The sequence below is a fragment of the Electrophorus electricus genome, chromosome 6 (genome assembly GCF_041902795.1).
Source record: "Electrophorus electricus isolate QZ-2024a chromosome 6, ASM4190279v1, whole genome shotgun sequence".
NCBI lineage: Eukaryota > Metazoa > Chordata > Actinopteri > Gymnotiformes > Gymnotidae > Electrophorus > Electrophorus electricus.
In genome coordinates, this window is record NC_137502.1 from 26,079,557 (window position 1) to 26,099,415 (window position 19,859).

Consider the following 19,859-nt stretch of genomic DNA (forward strand, 5'->3'; position numbering starts at 1 on the left):
GGCATGCAGTCTTCAAAAAATATGAGGTCAACCCCTGCCAAATTGCCTTAGATACCGCAGCAAAAGGACATTCAGAGGTCATAGAAGTGAAATGAGAGAATAGAACTTACATTAATATATTAGGAGTGGCAACAAAAATACCTTTATCTCTTGTATTATCCTTTTTAAATTAACCAAATGTGTGCATTGCCCTCAAAGAAGATTTAGAAGCCACATAAAACTGAAAATAAATAAATAACTATATGAATAAAAACATATATAGGTTTGCAGCTGTAGAATTGCAGATGATGGCTGCATTCTGGGTTTACCAAATCTCCATGGCTTCTCCATGGCATGCAAACAAGCTATTTTGTAAGCTTTGTCTGTGTTCTTATGAAACCACAGCAAGATCCTGGATTTTGTTAAATGCCATCGTAGCTTTGGGAATAGGTTCTATGGTTAACAAAAGTCTGAAATAGACATTTTTTGGTCACAAATACCAGGGCTGAAAACATAAGCTCCTAGTGAAGTACGATGATATGATTGCAGGTCTGTTTTCCTTCCAGAGGCCTTGGAAGTCATCATGTTAGTAAAATGCAGCTGTCACTGCCAGAATGATCCCCAGATGTGTCCTTAGGGCAATAATGCACATCATAGCTCAGGTCCCATGCAAAAAAGTGTTGCACTCATCACAAAAACAAGCTTTTATCACAACCATCCTAAACCCACTGAAGACTTTTGGTGTGGGTTGAATTGGAGCTAAAAAGGGCTTTTTCTCCCAGAAAAATATTTCTCAGTATTTATAAATACATATGCATTTTTCTGACATCTACCTTCTGTAACACCTGGCAAATCTCAACACCCCACCGTTATAACCATTATCATGATAATAAAACACAGGCTGTGCTCCACCTTCCTTTCACAGAGAATGATAATCTTACATTAAACTAAAGACAGCAATGTTGATGCCCTTTAGGGATGGCACCATAGTATTACACCGTTAGAGACCTCCTATTCGTAGGAATACTCAGAGAACATTCAGTGACAATATCTTTACTTGGTAAGTGTCTCACAGCATTACATGAAAATTTTTGCTCAAAGTTTACTTATTTGCTTACTGCTGTGTGTAAATGGACCCCTTTGTAAATGGACATTCTGCTAATTTGGTTTTGTATGTTGGCATTCATCTTATTCTGGCCCTAGGTCTTGGACATGAATTCCAGTACCAGCTGTATTAGACAATGGCTATTTCTATGGATGTCTAAACTTATAATGAGCATCCCACATGAACAATGAATGGCACTGTTCCTCTTTCCACTGTTACTCTCTCAAATGAGGCTGTCAAATCTGTTGGCGGTAGAAAACAGAGACAGCAGTTTTATTCACTGACAGTTCATTATCATAGATATTGATATTCTGTGTTATTAGGAACACCTGCATACCTGCGCAATTCATGTAATTATCCAAGCAACTCGTTGTGTGGTAACTGCATATTGAACAAAATCATGTAGACATGGATCTAGCGCAAACATCCAAATGGGGAAAAATGTGTGGATTTGACCATAGCATGGCTTTTGGCGCCAGATGGCGCCAGTGAGTTTGAATATTTCAGAAATTTTCAGAAAACAATTTTTGATGAGACGTGCAGATGGTAGGGTCAGAATTTGGTGTAAACAACATGAATCCATGGATCCAACCCATCCTGCCTTGAGTCAAGCGTGTAGGCTGCAGGTGATGGTGTAATGGTGGGGGAATGGTTTCACTGGCACACACTGGGCCCCCTAACGCAAGTCATGAGATTGGATGAATGTTCTGCTGAAAAATCTGCAGCAATTACATGTTGCAATCTTGTCAATATGGACCAAAATGTTAAAGGAATGGTTGCGACACCCTGTGGGCTCCATGACATGTGGAACTGAGGCTGTTCTGAGGAAATGGTGGCCAGTCAGTGTACTACATGGGAAAAGATGGTGGTGGCAGGCTTCATTCCCTTTGATTTATAGTGAAGATGGAGGTGGTGTCTGGGAAGAGTTTTACAACATTAGAAACTGTCTGTAAATAAAGCTGAATAAAGCATTCATAAATAAAGCATTCATTCCATGTATTCTACAGTATTCTAGTTCATTGGTATGTTTAATTCTAGCCTACTGTACTGTGCTTGGATATATTCTATGAGTAAATGACAAAGAACTTTTGTAAGTCGCTCTGGATAAGAGCGTCTGCTAAATGCCGTAAATGTAAATGAAACAAAACTGGACAATGTTAATAAATGATGTGTTTAATTGTGGTTGTGACAGTATAATGGTAAATGAAATGCATCAAATACAGCCCTTTCTCACTTTGGTAAGGGTCTTAATTTCTTTTTATATTTATTTGACATCTACTGATCTACTGTACTCTGCAGCACTACTCTCTGTGATGGGGTTTCACACCTGCCCTCTCCCCCTTCTGCTTTGTGGTCTCCAAGGCTCCTGCACACACTGCCCTTCTGCAGTTTTAACCTCCTTACACAAGCCACTGTTGATTAACTAAATGTGTGGTCAGTGCTTCCACATTTGATTGTATGATTAACTCTGATAAGAATGGATAATACAGCAGATACAACGAGTCACAATAAATCAATATGATCTAATTGTTCTTGTAAGGCTGAAAGTGACATGATTCTGTTTGCATTTCTTTGTTCCAGATTTTCTCTCCATATAATAGTCTGAATGTATTGTGCATACTATCCTGTTTGAAAACAAAGGATTCTATACTTTCACATATTACGTAATTTTACATAATCAGGGAAAAACAACTGAATAAGGCTTCATTTCAAATGTACTTGCAGTATTTCTAAGATGCTGCCGGTTTTTATACGTCTGACATCCTTACTGTGGTTCCTTTTAATAAACTCTGCTTGCTTTTATTAAGACTACCACATCGGGTCATAGCAAGGGTTTCTCTCTGCATAGTAGCAGTGAGCTATAGCAATGTTTCCTTCTTACACAGTGCCATGTTGACCTCTGAACTGATCCTCGGAGAGCTCATCATGGTTGAAGTAGCAGTCTCCTGTTGATATTAGAGAGGACTGAGTAGGAGAAACAGCCCCAGGTCACACTCTAATGCACCCTTATTTTCAACTCTGTGTGAACATCGCCTGCAGCGCTTACAGATACACTCCCAAAAGCCATTAAACAGCCTTTAATGAGGCACTAGTCCTCACACCTAAATACCCTACTGACAGAGCCTTGGGCTGGCAACAGCCTGATCTGTCAGTGTGTCTCATTCTCTCAGCCTCTTAATGTGCTATTGTTTCATGTCTGGGACTTTTATAACACTTGGCTGGTGGTTGGCACAGTTGGATAAGTAAATATTGAGACATGGGATGATCAGAATAAACTACTCCCGTAACCGGTTGCTCAAAATTTAGCAGCTGTCTCCCTCTTGTGAAATGGTGTAATAGCACAAAGTGATGTGTGAAGCTTACCTTTCAGAGATATATTTCCCCACAAGCATTTTAACATTAAGACATCTTAATTATTAGAGAAATTGTTCCTAGTCATATTTGACTTTATGTTGCCATTTTGCTTTTTATTCACTGAGTCTGGAGGTCAGACCAGGATTCATTCATGAAGCCTGCTATGCCAGAATGTCTGTAGTAAAAAAGAATGAATGCCCGATACCATTAAGAACTCTCTGATACCATTACGATCCAGTGTGCAATGAAAATGTGTGGTTTGTTATTGCAATGTGTGATTGTCCTGGGGAGCATTTCTGTTTCCACTGCACGAAGGCCTCAGGGGGGTTGGAGGCCTGGTGTGATGCAGGTGCTTCATGTTAGGAAGCCTTTGCCACATAAAAATGGGGATAGGTGAACCTTGCATCCACTACATGGGCGTCAGCTTTGCCTGTGCGTCTCATCTGTCGTCTGTGTGGCAAAATGCCACAGATGAAGCTTCTCTGTGCAGAGCAGAGAATTTTCCCAGCCGTGTGATTTGGGTCGAGTGGCTGTGTGCCCGGAGCCATAATGCAGCAGGGTAGCGTGCTTGTGCGTGCACACGTGTGTGTGTCTGTGGTGTTCCTCTTTCCTCTGGTCTCTTCCCAGGTCCTTCATAGGCAAACCTGTCGGTTCATCCATGGCCCCTCTCAGCTGCCCATGGTGGCCAGGGAGGGGGACATCACACTGGGGGCCCTGTTTTCTCTCCACGATGCCACACAGGAGCTGCAGCTCTCATTCACCTCTCAGCCGGAACCTGTTCAGTGCACTGGGTCAGTCAGCCTGCCAGTCAGACTGTATTAGGACATCTCCAAAGACCTGGCTGGATCTATGAATTTTTATATGTTATGGGTTGATACATTTTATTTTACTTCACATTTCCTCATTTTAAAAATGGCTTTAAGATGCTTTAACTTTTTCTTCACTGTTGTTCTATGTCAAAAACCTTTGGCGTTTGTATTTGCTCTGACTCTGTCTTAGAGAAGTGTTTCTATGTGCCAGGTCCACAGCACTGCATATTTTAACATTTATCCTGTTGCTTTTTTAGCTTATGAAAAGCTGAGTAATTCTTAGAGTTAGAGTTAGGTATGTAAGAACAGAGAAAATGCCGAACTGTATTTTTCAAGTATAAGCATTCAGAGACAGAATTATAAATAATGTAGACATCTCTAGTTTAGGGAGAAATAAGAATGTATTTTTATATAGGTTTAATTTCCGGACCTTCCGGTGGATGCAGACAATGATTTTTGCCATGGAGCAGATCAACAGAGATGGCCGTCTCTTGCCCAACATTACCCTGGGCTACAAAATCTATGACTCCTGCAGTAACCCCCTCTATGCCCTTCGCACAGCGATGGCACTGATGAGTGGCAGAGAGGAGGGGAGTGGGAACACTGAGTGTCAAGGCAACATTCCTCTTGTCATTGGTGATGGTGGATCCACACTATCAATAGTGGTTGCAAATTTTCTAGGTATTTTCCAACTGCCACAGGTGAGCAGTTTTATGGTCGAACAAAGTTGCACAAACACATCAAAATAACTGTAGTTAATTGCAATTAAGGGCAGTTTGTAACATGATAAAATCCTTACAGATTAATTCTTGGCATTCATATCATCTTGTCTTCTTTCCTCTCCTCTCCTCTCCTCTCTTCTTCTCTCATGTCCTCTCCTCTCTCCTCTCTTCAGATTAGCTATTTCTCCAGCTGCGCGTGTTTAAGTAATAAAAAAGCATTCCCAGCATTTCTGAGAACCATGCCCAGTGATTTCTTCCAGGTGAATGCCCTAGCTCAGCTGGTGCAACACTTCGGCTGGACCTGGGTGGGAACGGTTGCCGGGGACGATGCGTATGGTCGCGGAGGCGCCCAAATCTTTAATGACAAGGTCACCGGAATGGGTGCCTGCATTGCCCTATATGAGATCATTCCCAAAAACCACGCTCCGGCAGAGATATCCAGGATTGTGGAACGTATCAGTGGATCCAGCACACGAGTGGTGCTGGTGTTTGCTCTAGAACAGGACGCAAATGCCCTTTTCTCTGAGGCTCTCAGACAAAACCTCACAGGAGTGCAATGGCTGGGTAGCGAGGCTTGGATCACGGCAGCGATCCTCAACACGCCCCAGTTCCACAGCATCCTCCAGGGTTCCATGGGCTTTGCCATCCGCAGAGCTACGATTCCCAACCTGCAGTCTTTTCTGCTGCGTCTGCATCCCTCCTCTTTTCCCGATGATCCCTTTGTTGTGCAGTTCTGGGAGGAGTTGTTTAAGTGCTCTTTTCACAGCGTAGCTGGTGGAGAGCTCTCGGACAGACGCCCCTGTAACGGCTCAGAGGAGCTGGCAAGTGTGAAGAGCCTGTACTCAGACGTGTCTCAGCTCAGGATCTCCTACAATGTCTACAAAGCAGTGTATGCTGTTGCCCATGCTCTGGACACTATGCTGAGATGTGTGCCAGAAAGAGACCCCCTCACAGGGGGGGCCTGCCCTGACATACGCAACATCAAGCCCCAGCAGGTGGAAATACATCTTCAAATGCCACATTTCTATGTTCATGTTTTAACACACACTCTGGGTTTTGGGCGCGCCTAAAGAAAACACGGTTCTCCAGTTTTCACTATTTTATTCAATTGTCCATTTGGCTATGCAGCTTATTTTTGAGTTTTGGGAGTTAAAAATCAGGATCTGTGAACCTTAAGGTTTCATGATTAAGCTAAAGTAGTGGAGTCTCCTGAAAAGTTTTTTAAACATCCACATTTGGACAGCAGTAATATTCAGTTTGTAACAAAGCTGCTTTTTCCTAAAACGCTTTTCCTCGTTATTTCTGACTGTCTCCTCTCTCCTTTCTCCCTTTGTGCCTCTCCGTGTACCTCACCCCCTCCGTGTACCTGACCCCCACCGCGTTCCTCACCCTCTCCGCATTCCTCACCCCATCCGTGTACCTCACCCCCTCCGTGTACCTGACCCCCACTGCGTTCCTCACCCTCTCCGCGTTCCTCACCCCCTCCGTGTACCTCACCCCCTCTGTGTACCTCACCCCCTCCGTGTACCTGACCCCCATCGCGTTCCTCACCCTCTCCGCGTTCCTCACCCCCTCCGTGTACCTCACCCCCTCCGTGTACCTGACCCCCACCGCGTTCCTCACCCTCTCCGCGTTCCTCACCCTCTCCGCGTTCCTCACCCCCTCCGTGTACCTCACCCCCTCCGTGTACCTCACTCCCTCCGCGTTCCTCACCCCCTTTGCATTCCTCATCCCATGCATCTCTCTTCTTCTCTGGGTCTTTCAGCTCCTGTACTATTTGAAGAAGGTGGACTTCACTAATGAATTTGGTGAGGAAACTAAGTTTGATGAGAATGGTGACCCGGCAGCCATGTATGACCTGATCAACTGGCAACTCTTGGAGACTGGAGAGGTCCAGTATGTCACTGTGGGCAGGTTTGATGAAACCAAGAGTATTAAATTGGAGATAGAGGAAAAACAGATTATCTGGAATGGTAACCAGAGCCAAGTAAGCCATTGTGTATTTCAAAACCTTATTCAAGTGCCTTAATGTTTTACAAAAGTGCAGAACAGGGCAAGATTTCTGTGCTACTGAATATTTTGCATACAAGATTTATTCAGCTGTCACTTCCATGCCTAAGAAAGCACTTTCAGATGCTTGCTATAGATTCTGTCCCTAATATGTAAGTGAAGTTGTGTAGTTGCTTTGTTCTTTGCTCTGCAGGTGCCGGTGTCTGTGTGCAGTAGCAGCTGCCCCCCTGGTACCAGGAAGGCATTTAGACCCAGTTTCCCTGTCTGCTGTTTTGACTGCATACTCTGTGCAGTTGGGGAGGTTAGCAATCAGACAGGTGAGTCACCTGCACATGTCTGTAGCAAGCATACAAGAGAGAAATCCTGTGGAAACATTTAATGTAAACCAAAGAATTACAGTCATTATACAGATTTGTCATCTTTATGAACACTATTTTTTGAGTATGACAGTTTTCTAAAATCTGAAAATTATATTTGTTCAGGCATTGATGGGCTTGTTCCTGTCTCCCTGAAACCTTTGCTAGGTATGTTCATCACAATTTAAAGAGATTAGTGGTCTTATTCTAAAATGTGGCTGTAATGTGCCCTGTGCCTGTGATGTGTCAGATGCCATAGAGTGTATGACGTGCCCACCTGAGTTCCGGTCCAACCCGAAGAGGGACACCTGCATCCCGAAGCTGGTGGAGTTCCTGTCCTACAGTGACACCATGGGCATCACGTTGCTAGCTATGGCCCTGCTGGGTTCCTGTGCCACGCTCGCTGTGGCCCTCGTTTTCGCCTGTAAGCGCCACACACCCCTCGTCAGGGCCAGCAACTCAGAGCTCAGCTTCCTCATCCTCAGCTCTCTGTGGCTGTGCTTCCTGTGTGCGCTGGCGTACATCGGTCAGCCCACTCCGTGGTTGTGCCAGCTACGCCACACGGCCTTCGGCGTCGCTTTCTGCCTTTGCCTGTCGTGCATCCTGGGAAAGACGATGGTGGTCTTGATGGCTTTTAAGGCCACTCTCCCAGGCAGCAATGTCATGAGCTGGTTCGGGCCTCTACAGCTGCGCACTTTGATCTTCCTGTGCACGGCAGTGCAGGTGGTGATTTGTGGCACATGGCTGGGCCTGGCACCACCTCTGCCGCGTAGGCTGATGAACCGTGAGTCAGCACGCATCATTCTGCTGTGTGACATGGGCTCAACACTTGCCTTCTACCTAGTGCTGGGATACATCGGCTTATTGGCAGGTGTCTGCTTTGTTATGGCCTTCCTCGCCCGGAAGCTTCCGGACAATTTCAATGAGGCAAAATTCATCACATTCAGTATGCTGATCTTTTGTGCTGTGTGGATCACCTTTGTTCCAGCATATGTCAGCTCTCCAGGGAAGTACACAGTGGCAGTGGAGGTCTTTGCCATCCTGGCCTCCAGTTATGGCCTTCTGCTGTGTATATTTGCCCCAAAATGTTACATCATTCTGCTTAGACCAGAGAAGAATACAAAGAAACACCTCATGCACAAATAAATGTGAGGCAAGATATTTTAATATTAAAAATAACATTTTTAAAAAACTTTATAAATTTTTTATTGACACCTTCAAACCAGTTCGTATATATCAAACTATATCATATATGATGCAATTTCAGCATAATTTGTGCTATGTAAGTATATATATAATGGGGGGGGGGGGGGGGTTTCAACTTTTTTTCCCCACAATAAAGATTTCATATTTTTTATTACATGATCTATTTACACATTGTCCATTTACTGTAGCATTTCTTTTAAACTTGCATCATTGCTATCTGTCCACTAAGAGGTGCTGTTGACATGAATAACTGAGTTCTCAACTGAGCGTAATCGTATAGCTTGACTTAAATGATACAAACTCTGATGGGCATTGTCATTATTTTGGTCCTTCTCAGGACACCAAGGGCTTGCTCTCTCTCTCTCTCTCTCTCCCTCTCTCTCTCTCTCTCTTTCTTTCTCTCTCTCTCTCTCTCTCTCTCTCTCTCTCTCTCTCTCTCTCTCTCTTAATCCCTCAGTCGTCCTGGTCTTAAGCAGTAGGCCAAAAAAAATGTCCTGTCTGTTTCCAAACAAGCCCATACACAGCCTTCTGTCCCTCGGTACCAGTTAGCAATAAAAACCCAGCTGCTTTAAGCCAATTAAAAACTCACTTTAACAGCCTCTTTTTCTTGCTGAATGCTCCAGGAACAAACGTGCACACACGCACACATTCTGCTCGTCTGACTGATTAGCTACAGCTGACTTTATTAGTGTCTTTTTCCACTGGTGTGGGTGAAGAGGTGTGGTAGAAGAGGGCACGCATTTAACAGGTCTCTCTCCTCAGATGTGTTTACCACATCTCACTCATGTGGTAAACAGCACTACGACCACAACACCAGTACCATGAGGGTCAATAGATAACGTGATACAGTTTCCAACATTCGCATGGTGTCCTAGGCCCTGTTTGACTCTACATTTTTTTAAACATGTTCCTATTCCAAATTTCTCTCCTAAGTTTGTCAGTGAGTCTAGGAGGCTAATCTGCGTCACAGTGTGACAGATAGTGATAGATGTGCTCTTGGCTCTTAATTCAGGTTTCTTGCTTCATAGACCAAGCGAGAAGCACTCTGAGTGGGATGTGTCTGTGAGGTGGATAAGGTGATTACAAAGATGCAAGTATGAGAAGGTTAAAAAGACAGTAATTCTTACTGATGATATATGAATGTGCGATAGGAATTCATAGGGATTTATAGTAACCCCTAATCATTGCATCAGGCTAAAAGCACTCAAACCAATTCTAATTTTCCTGTGGTTGCTGTGTCATTTAAATCTGATTGGAGTAATTGATATAGCTGGCATGTAAGCCACCACTAGCATCAGTCCTATTACAATAGCTCAGGGCAAACTACGCTAATTTGATGCATGTGGCTATAAATATTTCAGTTGACAATCTGGAACTCATTGCGTTATTTGAAAAGAATACTTGACTGGAGACCAACTACATTCCAACTAAGGTTTATTTGCCCTATAACTAAAATCTCCTAAATGTTTGTTCCAAAGTGTCCTTCTCCTGAACCCATATGTCTGGCCAGGTTTGTTTGATGGATTTGTTTGAAAATTCAGTCTCAAATAAAGTCTCAAGTTCATCTGAAATATGCTTCCCTTGCTGCCTTGATCTTTGTAGTACTTCAGATCTCCTTCTCAGATATGCATAGTCTTCCTCCAAAGTGAATAAACCCAAGGGCCCTTTCATGTGAGGTCTTTGTTGATTGATCTATCTGTGTGTTTTGTGTTGCGTGTGTATGAACTCGCACACATGTGTTTTTGCTTTGGTGTTTCTCTCACACCCTTTAAATTCCCCACAGAGAGGCTTTTCATTCATCTGCCTGTATAAAATTCTCAAGGCATAGTCGCAGTGAACATTCAGTGCAGAGTGGGTCGGTTGTGTGACATGGCGGTTAGGATGCCACTGGTGCTCCACGCTGCCACCCTGCTGCTGTCCGTCCTTTTCCCCGCACACGGTGCCCCCGAGGTGGACTGTGCCCTCTGGCAAGACCTGGACTCCGCTGTCGTCCATAAGGAGGGCCAGGTGATCCTGGCTGGGATGTTTCCCTTACACTCTAAAGGGGTGGAGCAGGAGCTGAATTTCAGCAGCTCACCAGGGATGAGGAGATGCAGGGGGTAAATGTCCACTGTCTACCAGCAAACACACTTGCTGCTGCAGATGGGCAGCCAATAATTAAAGCTCCCTTTGCTGCTGATGCCTTTGATGCAATAGTGTTCCATTAGCACCTCATCCATTAACTAAATGTGCTGGGTGTTTGAAGCAGAAATGTTCAGTGCATATTTTGTTCGTGTTCTAGCCCTGTCTTGGTTTTGTTGTTGTTGTTGTTGTTGTTTGTTTTGCATTTTTTTGTACACAGGCTAAGCTTAACTCTTGATCGTTTTTGTTTAAATGTAATGACCATGTAAATGAACAGAAAAAAAAATTGTATGTGAAAAAAAAGTGTGTGAAGAAAGCTGATATAATGATACAAATGGCTCTTTTTTGCTCTTTGAATGTCCTGTGGCTTCAGGTTGAACTTGCGTGCACTCCGCTGGTCTCAGGCTATGATCTTCTTCATAAATGAGATCAACAGAAACCCTGACCTGCTTCCCAACATCACGCTGGGTTACAGGCTGTATGACACGTGCTGGCTGGTGGCACTGTCTATGAGAACAGCCTTGTCTGTGGTCTCTCAGCCCATAAAGAGGAGCCAGACTGGGGCATGTTTGGCCCCGACCGTGCCTCTTATCATAGGAGACTCAGGATCCACCCTGTCCATAACCATCTCTAGATTGCTCAATCTGTTCAAGATCCCAATGGTGAGATCAGCCCAGCACAAATAGATTTTTGTACAGATGTTCTGTTTGTATAAGTTTTGTTGTATATGTCCTCCCCTTTTCTCTCTCTCTCTCTCTCACTCTTTCTCAACCCCAGTGTAAATTTACTCATACAATGATAAATTCTCTTGAAATGTTCATTTGTGTCCAGCTTATATAACCATTGTGTAAGTGTGCAAATTTAAGGCTGTTTTGTTTTTTGTTTCTTTTTTGCTGTGTAGCGTTTGATTTTTACTGGCATTTTTAACAAATATTGACAATGCTGTATTCTTGCTGTCTCCCACTCATTCTCTGCCTTGCCCTGCTCTCTCCTCTCCACCCATGTTTTTCTCTCTAAACTCCCAGGTTAGTTACTTTGCCTCATGTGCTTGCCTCAGTGACAAGAAGCAGTTTCCCTATTTCTTCCGTACAGTGCCCAGTGACTCATTCCAGGCCAGCGCTGTAGCACGCCTCATCAAGCACCTTGGCTGGTCCTGGGTGGGCATGTTGGGCACTGATGATGACTACGGATACACTGCCACTGGCATGTGCACTGCCGAGCTGACACGCCTGGGCGTGTGTGTGGCCTTTCACATCATCATCCCCAAAGTGCCATCTGTGCAGCAGATTCAGGGCATCGTGAAGACCATCCAAGACTCCACTGCACGCGTGCTGGTATGTTTCGCCACTGAGGAGGAAATTGAGCCTGTGATGGAGGAGGTGGTGAGGCAAAACGTGACAGGTAGGCAGTGGGTGGCCAGCGAGGCTTGGATAACCTCCACCCTCATGTCCACCACCTACCCTTCTCTTGTTGGTACGATCGGCTTCGCCATCAGCCGAGCCACGATCCCAGGCCTCCAGAAGTTTCTCCATAACCTGAGACCTTTGGCTGAGCCATATAACCCCTCTGCCCGAGAATTCTGGGAAACACAGTTCTCCTGCTCCTTCAATAAGAGCAAGCCAGTCGGTTCGATGGCCGATGCAGTCCATTATAACCGCACCTGTACAGGAGAGGAGAGGATCGAGGACACTGAGACAGCCTATAATGATGTGTCCCAGCTCAGAGTCACCTACAATGTGCACAAGGCTGTGTATGCTGCAGCCCAGGCACTGCACAACCTGTTCATGTGTCAGAGAGATGAGAGCACCACTGATAAGCAGCCCTGTCCAGATATCTACAACCTTCAGCCCTGGCAGGTATCACAAAAGCCTAGTCATGTCAAATTAACTATTAATAACAAACACCATCTTAGAACTACAATGACACAAAAATGTTCCTTTCTCACTGATTTAAAAATCTTGATTCTGCATTGATTCTAAAATCTTACCATAGTTACATAGTTTGCCTGCGTGAATGTAATGTAAGCTTTTGAGGACATGCAAACATCTATTTTTGATTAGATGATTCAGTACCTGAAGGAGGTAAACTACACCAATGTGTTTGGAGACACTGTGTACTTTGATGAACATGGAGACTCTTTGGGCTCATACGATATAGTAAACTGGCAGAAGGGCCCAGGAGACAGGACTCTGCGGTTCGTTAAAGTCGGACACTTTGATTCCTCTCTCCCAGCTGATCAGCAGCTGCTGCTCCACCAGGACATCATGTGGCATGACGGGTCTAAGGAGGTGACATCACTGACTACGATTACCCGACTGCAGTTGCTAACTGAATATTATTGGCCAACGTCTATATGCTGTAGTCTAAGCCCCTGGCTCTGGCTATGCAGATTAAGTATGAAATGTTGATTCCCATTGCTGAGCTTTTGTAATTAAAAGAAAATGGTCATTTTAAGCCCCTCTACCTCTCTATCTTTGTCTGTGTCTCTCTCTTTTTCCTTCTTTCGTTCCCCACCCTTTCCCACTCCTCTGCACAGGTGCCAGTGTCGGTATGCACTGCCAGCTGCGCGCCAGGCTACAGGAAAGCAACACGTAAGGGTGAACCGCTCTGCTGTCACGACTGTGTGCCTTGTGCTGAAGGCACCTTCAGCAGCAGCATAGGTACATAGCTTCGCTCCTCCAGTTCCTTGTTTAGTGCAATTTAGTACCTTCCCTACCAGAGCTGACCTGAGCACTGCAGAGCAGGGTGCTGGTGAGCTGGGGCATAAACTTCCCTGCGACCTTCAATAACCGCAGTTTTGGACCTTTTGCATAAACCCTTTTGTGTCACAGAAAGCACACTTAAGGTGCATTACCTGAACACAGTATTAGTCTCTCTCGCTCTCTCTCCTTCCTGATTAAACACACAGAATCCTCTAGCCAAAAGGGAACAAAAACAGTTTCCTTGGAATGTGAGAATTTGTGGTAATTTGAATACCATAGAAAGCAAGAAGTTTGCAGTCTCTATACTCTGACCTGTCTCTTCTTAGAGGTGTCAAGTAAGACCAGTTTACCCTCGCATGTTTATTTTCATAAATTAGGTGTTTGTTTTTTGAGAAAATAAAATCACAAGACTTACTGTGATACACAGAAATCAGCAGTTAAACGTGGATTAAAGGTTAAACACAAGCGTTTGGATGTAACTGAGTATTGAGTTCTGTGCTGGTATATCATTCACTGTCTGTTTTGCTTCTGTTCTCAGACCAATCTGAGTGCACTCTCTGCCCTGAGGACCTCTGGTCCAGCCCACAGCGTGACAGCTGTGTTGACAAGCACATCGAGTTTCTGTCTTACACTGAGGGTTTTGGCATGGCCCTAGCAGCCATGGCTATCCTTGGCATAGTCGCCACTATGACCGTAGCCAGCATTTTCCTCCGTCACCGAGACACGCCCCTGGTCCGCGCCAACAACTCAGAGCTGAGCTTCCTGCTGTTACTATCGCTCACACTCTGCTTCCTGTGTGCCCTCACCTTTCTGGGCCAGCCTACACGCTGGGCCTGCCCACTCAGACGCACAGCCTTCGGTTTGACCTTTGCCCTCTGTCTCTCCTGCCTGCTCAGTAAGACTCTTGTAGTTCTTATGGCCTTCAAGGCCACATTGCCTGGAAACAACATGGCACGTTGGTTTCGCCCTCCCCAGCAGCGACTGGGTGTATTCCTCTGCTCTGCCCTACAATGCGTCATTTGTATAACTTGGCTGACCACGGCCCCACCTTATCCTGTAAAGAACACATGGCTGTACCGGGACCGGATTGTTCTAGAATGCCACATGGGTTCTGTGGCATTGTTCAGCTGTGTGCTCGGCTACATTGGGTGTCTGGCTGCCTTTTGCTTTATACTGGCTTTTCTGGCCCGAAAGTTACCTGACAACTTTAATGAAGCCAAATTCATCACATTCAGCATGCTCATATTCTGTGCAGTTTGGATCACCTTTATTCCAGCTTATGTCAGCTCTCCTGGAAAATTCACTGTAGCTGTTGAGATATTTGCTATTTTAGCCTCAGGTTTTGGTGTTCTTCTCTGTATTTTTGTCCCCAAATGTTACATTATCATCTTTATCCCTGAAAAGAATACTAAAAAATATCTCATGTCTCAATCTGTTGGAAGGTGATTTATATTAATGTGGTTCTTGAACAAAACGTCATGGCTCTTGTCTTGGTGCTGCATGGTATACTGTATCTTAACAAAACATGCACTTAAAAACTTTGGTTTGTAGATTTGGCTGTTGACACAGATGACCTTTGTGATTCTTTAACTGTTATGCTGATGTTAAACCCATAGGGTGAGTTTAAGGACAACATGAAGCTCCTTAAAATTCTTCCCAAAATATTATTTTGATTAAATTATGAATTTTATGAAATATAATTCAATTATGAACTACAGAAAATTCATTAACAGATCGACTTGTGAAACCAGTGCTTTCTGTTTTTACCACCAGGGAGCACTGATGTTCCAGTGTGAGTCATAAAATGCAGATGAACACTTCAGTCAGCACAGAGCCTAACTTAAAATTGCAATTATATAAAAATATTGATATAAATGACAACATCCCTCTATTATCTACATAACCAGACAGACATATACTTTATCCAGTGGTTGTATGTTAGTTCATTATACATTATTTAGCCACAGTTAACAAATGAGAGCTGCTGTTGATACAAAATGCTCAGCATGCGCTGCAATAATGAATGTCATAATAATAATGAACTGGTCAATACCAGTTGTTTTATTGCAAGTTAAAGTCTTTTAAAACGCACAGCAAACAGGTAGAAAAGAAAATATTCTATGGACTCAAATAAGATGAAAGTTACTGATCAGGAAATATCACAAGTATGGGAACACATCTCCCAACACACTAATAATTACCAAAAAAAAGACAAATCAACCAAAACACAATTAGATTATTTAACAACCTTGCTCAAACATTAACTAAATAAATCATCAGAGAAGCAGGGCATCCTGGGAGTCCTCACCATATCCTGCTCTCCAATTGGCCTCACTCCACAAGTCAGGTGACAGACACCACATGCTCCCTCCCCCCTCCATCCTGGTAACCCACACAAGCTAGACAACACATCCCTTTGCATCCCAGCCTCCCTATCATCCTGTTTTTTGTGTGACTTGGCTGACCACGGCTGTACCCTGGCCGGATTTACCTCAGAAAGGCCACAGAGGGTCTGCTGCTTAGCAGCAGGGGCTCCCAGTTCACTTTCAGGGCTATTCCCTTGGTGCGACACTGACCCAACAATCTGTTTGGCCTCCTTCATGGGGCAGGTTCAGGCTGAGCTGATCCATTGACAGTCCATTGCTCTGCCCAGATTCAATATACCCTCTCATCCAGGCACTCCCAGGGGCCCTCCCATGCAGCTTGCGGCAGTGTCCCTTTCGATGGCACGAGACCTACAGTGACACTCATATCAGTGTGGCAGTGTGAATCACAAGATTGTTTTATGCTGGCATCAACCTAGTGGTGCATAGTGCAGAGACAACATTGGTGGATCTCCTTTGTGTACCTTGCTCCAGAACGGCTGAAGTTACTGGCAGAGCAGTATGCCAATAGAAGCAAGGGCTGGTGTTGTGTGGTGACAGTTGAAAGCTGAGTGGTGAGCATCTGCTTGAAACACTTCACCAGGCTTCTCTTAGACTATGGAGCGGTGTATTTCAAGTCTTCTAAATGATCAGCCTCAGGCATGACCACCGAGTCGAAGTTCTGCCACTTGTTCCTCTGGCACTCTACATTTATTTATTGCATTTAGCTGACACTTTTATCCAAAAAAACTTACAATTATGACTGAGTACAATCTGAGCAATGGAGGGTTAAGGGCCTTGCTCATTGGCCCAACAGTGCCAACTTGGCAGCAACAGTGCTTGAACTAGCAACCCTTCTGATTACTAGTCAAGTACCTTAAGCACTGAGTTACCACTGCCTTGCCCCTCTAAATTGAAAGAACACCTCAGCTAACTAATCTGCCATCATGGCTGGAAGCATGTATGCCTTGGGCCACTTAGGAAAGTATTCCGTGGCCTCAAGGACATAGCAGTTCCCAAATTTGTGGTGGGAAAGTGGCCCAGGACATGCACAGCAATCTTCTCCATAGGTGCACTGGAGCAGAGAGACTGATTCACAGCGCATATGCCTGCTGTGGCAGTTCTTTCTTTGCTGTGTGTTGCTGTGCACGCGGAGCTCCACATCCAAAGCAAGTAAATTTTCCACTGCAGCCATTTCAGCATTTTGCATACATCAAAGTGCATGTTAGCCAGTCTGTGCACCCGTAGAAGTAAGGACAGAAGTAGTACATCCCCCCACATGACAGCCAACAGCTCTGAAGGAATAAATCAAGTTATATTTATATAGCACCTTTCAAGGAACCACACACAGCCTTTCAAGGAACCACACATAGCTTTTGCTATCGTCACACACACCAGTGAGAAGTGGCTGCCAATTGCACACAGTGTACTCTCAACCAGAAACCTCAGCCCCCCGGGGCACTGAAATGGCTGCATGGAGGGGAGAAAGGGCAACATGCAGGATAGAGTCCTCCACCCAGATAGGGACACAAACCCAAGCCCCTAGCACTAAGAGGCAAACATGCTAACCACCAAGCCACTATGCTGCCCACAAGCATTCTTTGTTATGCAATAGTTGTGTTCTGGTTTGCTCAAGCACTGGCAATAGTATGCAGCAAATCTCTCAGTCCCATCCTGTATCTGTGAAAGGACAGTGCCACTGCCCCTATCGATAGTGTTTGTGTCCATAACAAACTCACTTTGCCCTGGGAAATGCTAGCCCCAGTATCTCACTTATCATGTACAGAGAGCAACAAATGTACTGTTAGCCTCGTTTTCCCACTGGAAGGCAGCCCCCTTTATTGTGAGCCAAAATAGCTGTGCAACTATACTGGGAAACCTATGCATGAGACACTGATAGTACAAAGCCAAAGCCAGGTTCACAAGTCTGGCAAGCATGGGCATTTGCCACACTGCATCCGCCTTTTCTGGGTTTGTTTCTACTCCGGCTTCGCTCATGTGTCCCAGGAAGCTCATGCACTGCTGGAAATTTCACTTTTTTGTATGTAGCTGAAGGTTTGTGGTTTTGATAGCCTGGATTACCTGCTCCAGACTTGTAAGTATGCCATCAAAGTTGGGTGTTTGGACCAGTGCATCTAGGTGAATGATGCACCAATCCTTAGGTATGCCAACAAGCACTCACTGCATCAAATGCTCAATCTTGTCTGGCACATTACAAAGCCTGAAGACTATCACCATGAATACCACAGTTCTGCACCCAGCATGAACACCATCTTCTTTTTGGCATCCGGAGTAAGTGCCACTTGCTGATATCCACTCCACAGATCCATGAACCACATGGAGCCTGTGAGCTTGTCCAAGGTATCTTCAATGTGTGGGAGTGAGTATGGATCAGGCTTTGTAACAGCATTGAGCCACCGATAGACCATGCAGAAGCACCATCTGTTATCCTTTTTCTTTGCCAGGACCACTGGTGCTGCCCAGGGACCATTCAATGGATCAGTGATTCCTGGGATCTCTTTCTTAGTCAACAGGAGCCAGTTGGGACAGAGCCAAAATCAGTACACCATCACCAGTGTTGATGCTGTGATGCACTAATTCGGTCCATTTACAGTCTTTATCCATGGCTGCGAAGATGATAGCAACAGCTGGTGCAGAAGCTCCAACAGTCACTGATTCTGCTCTTCTGTTAAACCTGACCCACTCTGCTGCCACAGCTCATTTCCAGCATCGCACAAACCTCCTCTTACCGACTGTCAGCCGATAATGACCAATAGTGCCAGAAGCACCTGCCTGAATATAACTGGAACGCTGTGGTCAGTTACACTAGGTCGTCGCATTTCTCTGGCATCAGATCAAAGCAGCTATGGCAGTTCGACAAGTACAAGAACATTTCCTTCCACTGCCAAACACAGGTACATGATAGTGACGAGTGACCGTTTCCATCCAGTCACTTATAGCTGTGTGGAGTATGGCTCCCAGGTGCCTTCACCTTTCTAATGTGGTAAGCGGATGCATGCCACCTCTCTCTCGCAAGGCACCAGCCAGGCTTTGCTAGTGAGACTTGCTGCGCTGTTTCCTTTGCCATCTACTTCAGCTAGTCACCTCGCTTTCGTCTGTCTGGCCCCACCTTGGAGTGGGCAGGTGTAATGCTCACTGCGTGTTTCCTCCAGGCTATTTTCACCACCTGGCTTTGAGTTGATTGATGTGCTGCTTGATTACTTCAAGCTTGGTGGCAACATCCAACTTTTGATCTGTGCTAAAGATAAAAAAAACTAGAGACCACCATTTTCTGCTTAACAATTTTATTAGAAGGCAAAGGACACACAGTAAACAGATTAAAAAAAGAACTATGTTGGAAAATGGGGTGGAAGGTATACAAACAGGAAACACAAGGATGGCAACGTGTTCCAACAAATTAATAACTACAAAATGAGACAGGCAACCTAAACCAAACACATATACATAATTTGATTATTTAACAAACATGTTTAAACAGTAAATTTAACTAAAAAGGTTTGCAGAGAGGCGCACAGCATCCTGGGAGTCCTTGCCATGCTCCTCTGTGCTCTCCCATTGGCCTGTTCCCCAAATATGGTGATGGACACCATAGTTTAATTATAGAATAGAATTTTACCTAAACAACTTTTTATCATTTAGAGATTGTTTAAAGATAGAAAATTATGAAAATGTGCAAGCTGGTACTAGGTTGAATTTGTATTCTCTTCTGTGCAGGGTATTTGCACAGCCCCACACATTTTGTCATGCTCACTGAAAACCTGACATGGCACTATAAAAATCAAATTCGATGGGAATACAAAATAAGAGCATATATACTGAAATTCCAAAGTTGGTTGGCTATCATGAAGTGATTATACTGTATATATTTGCTTAGAATGGACATAACCTATATGGACAGATTATAGAAGTATCCACAAAAAAAAAAAAAGCAAAACCCATTTTACATGCCTATCAAGTACATCCATCTAAGTTATCCATCTGAAGCTTCACTGTCAACTTCAAACACCTGTCAAGTCCCTGCTGCTGCAGCGTTGCTGCTTGAACCTGTTCCATCAGCAGCGTGAAGAGCAGCACCAGCCGCTTCTGACTCACTCCCAACACTGATGTTCT

The 19,859-nt window shown here is 44.5% G+C and overlaps 2 protein-coding genes across 2 annotated transcripts; both read left to right on the forward strand.

Annotated features, from left to right (window-relative positions):
• Positions 1-1,563: 1,563 nt before the first annotated feature.
• Positions 1,564-8,482, forward strand: LOC113589484 (extracellular calcium-sensing receptor-like). The gene is made up of 7 exons (XM_027029169.3): positions 1,564-1,572; positions 4,067-4,230; positions 4,664-4,949; positions 5,144-5,965; positions 6,736-6,957; positions 7,174-7,297; positions 7,587-8,482. The coding sequence occupies exons 1-7, from the start codon at positions 1,564-1,566 to the stop codon at positions 8,480-8,482; spliced, it is 2,523 nt and encodes an 840-aa protein (XP_026884970.3).
• Positions 8,483-10,337: 1,855 nt separating this feature from the next.
• On the forward strand, positions 10,338-14,859 carry olfcw1 (olfactory receptor C family, w1). Its single transcript, XM_027029183.3, has 6 exons — positions 10,338-10,641; positions 11,037-11,325; positions 11,689-12,519; positions 12,724-12,951; positions 13,200-13,323; positions 13,904-14,859. The coding sequence occupies exons 1-6, from the start codon at positions 10,412-10,414 to the stop codon at positions 14,809-14,811; spliced, it is 2,610 nt and encodes an 869-aa protein (XP_026884984.3). The 5' UTR covers positions 10,338-10,411; the 3' UTR covers positions 14,812-14,859.
• The last annotated feature ends 5,000 nt before the right edge of the window (positions 14,860-19,859 follow it).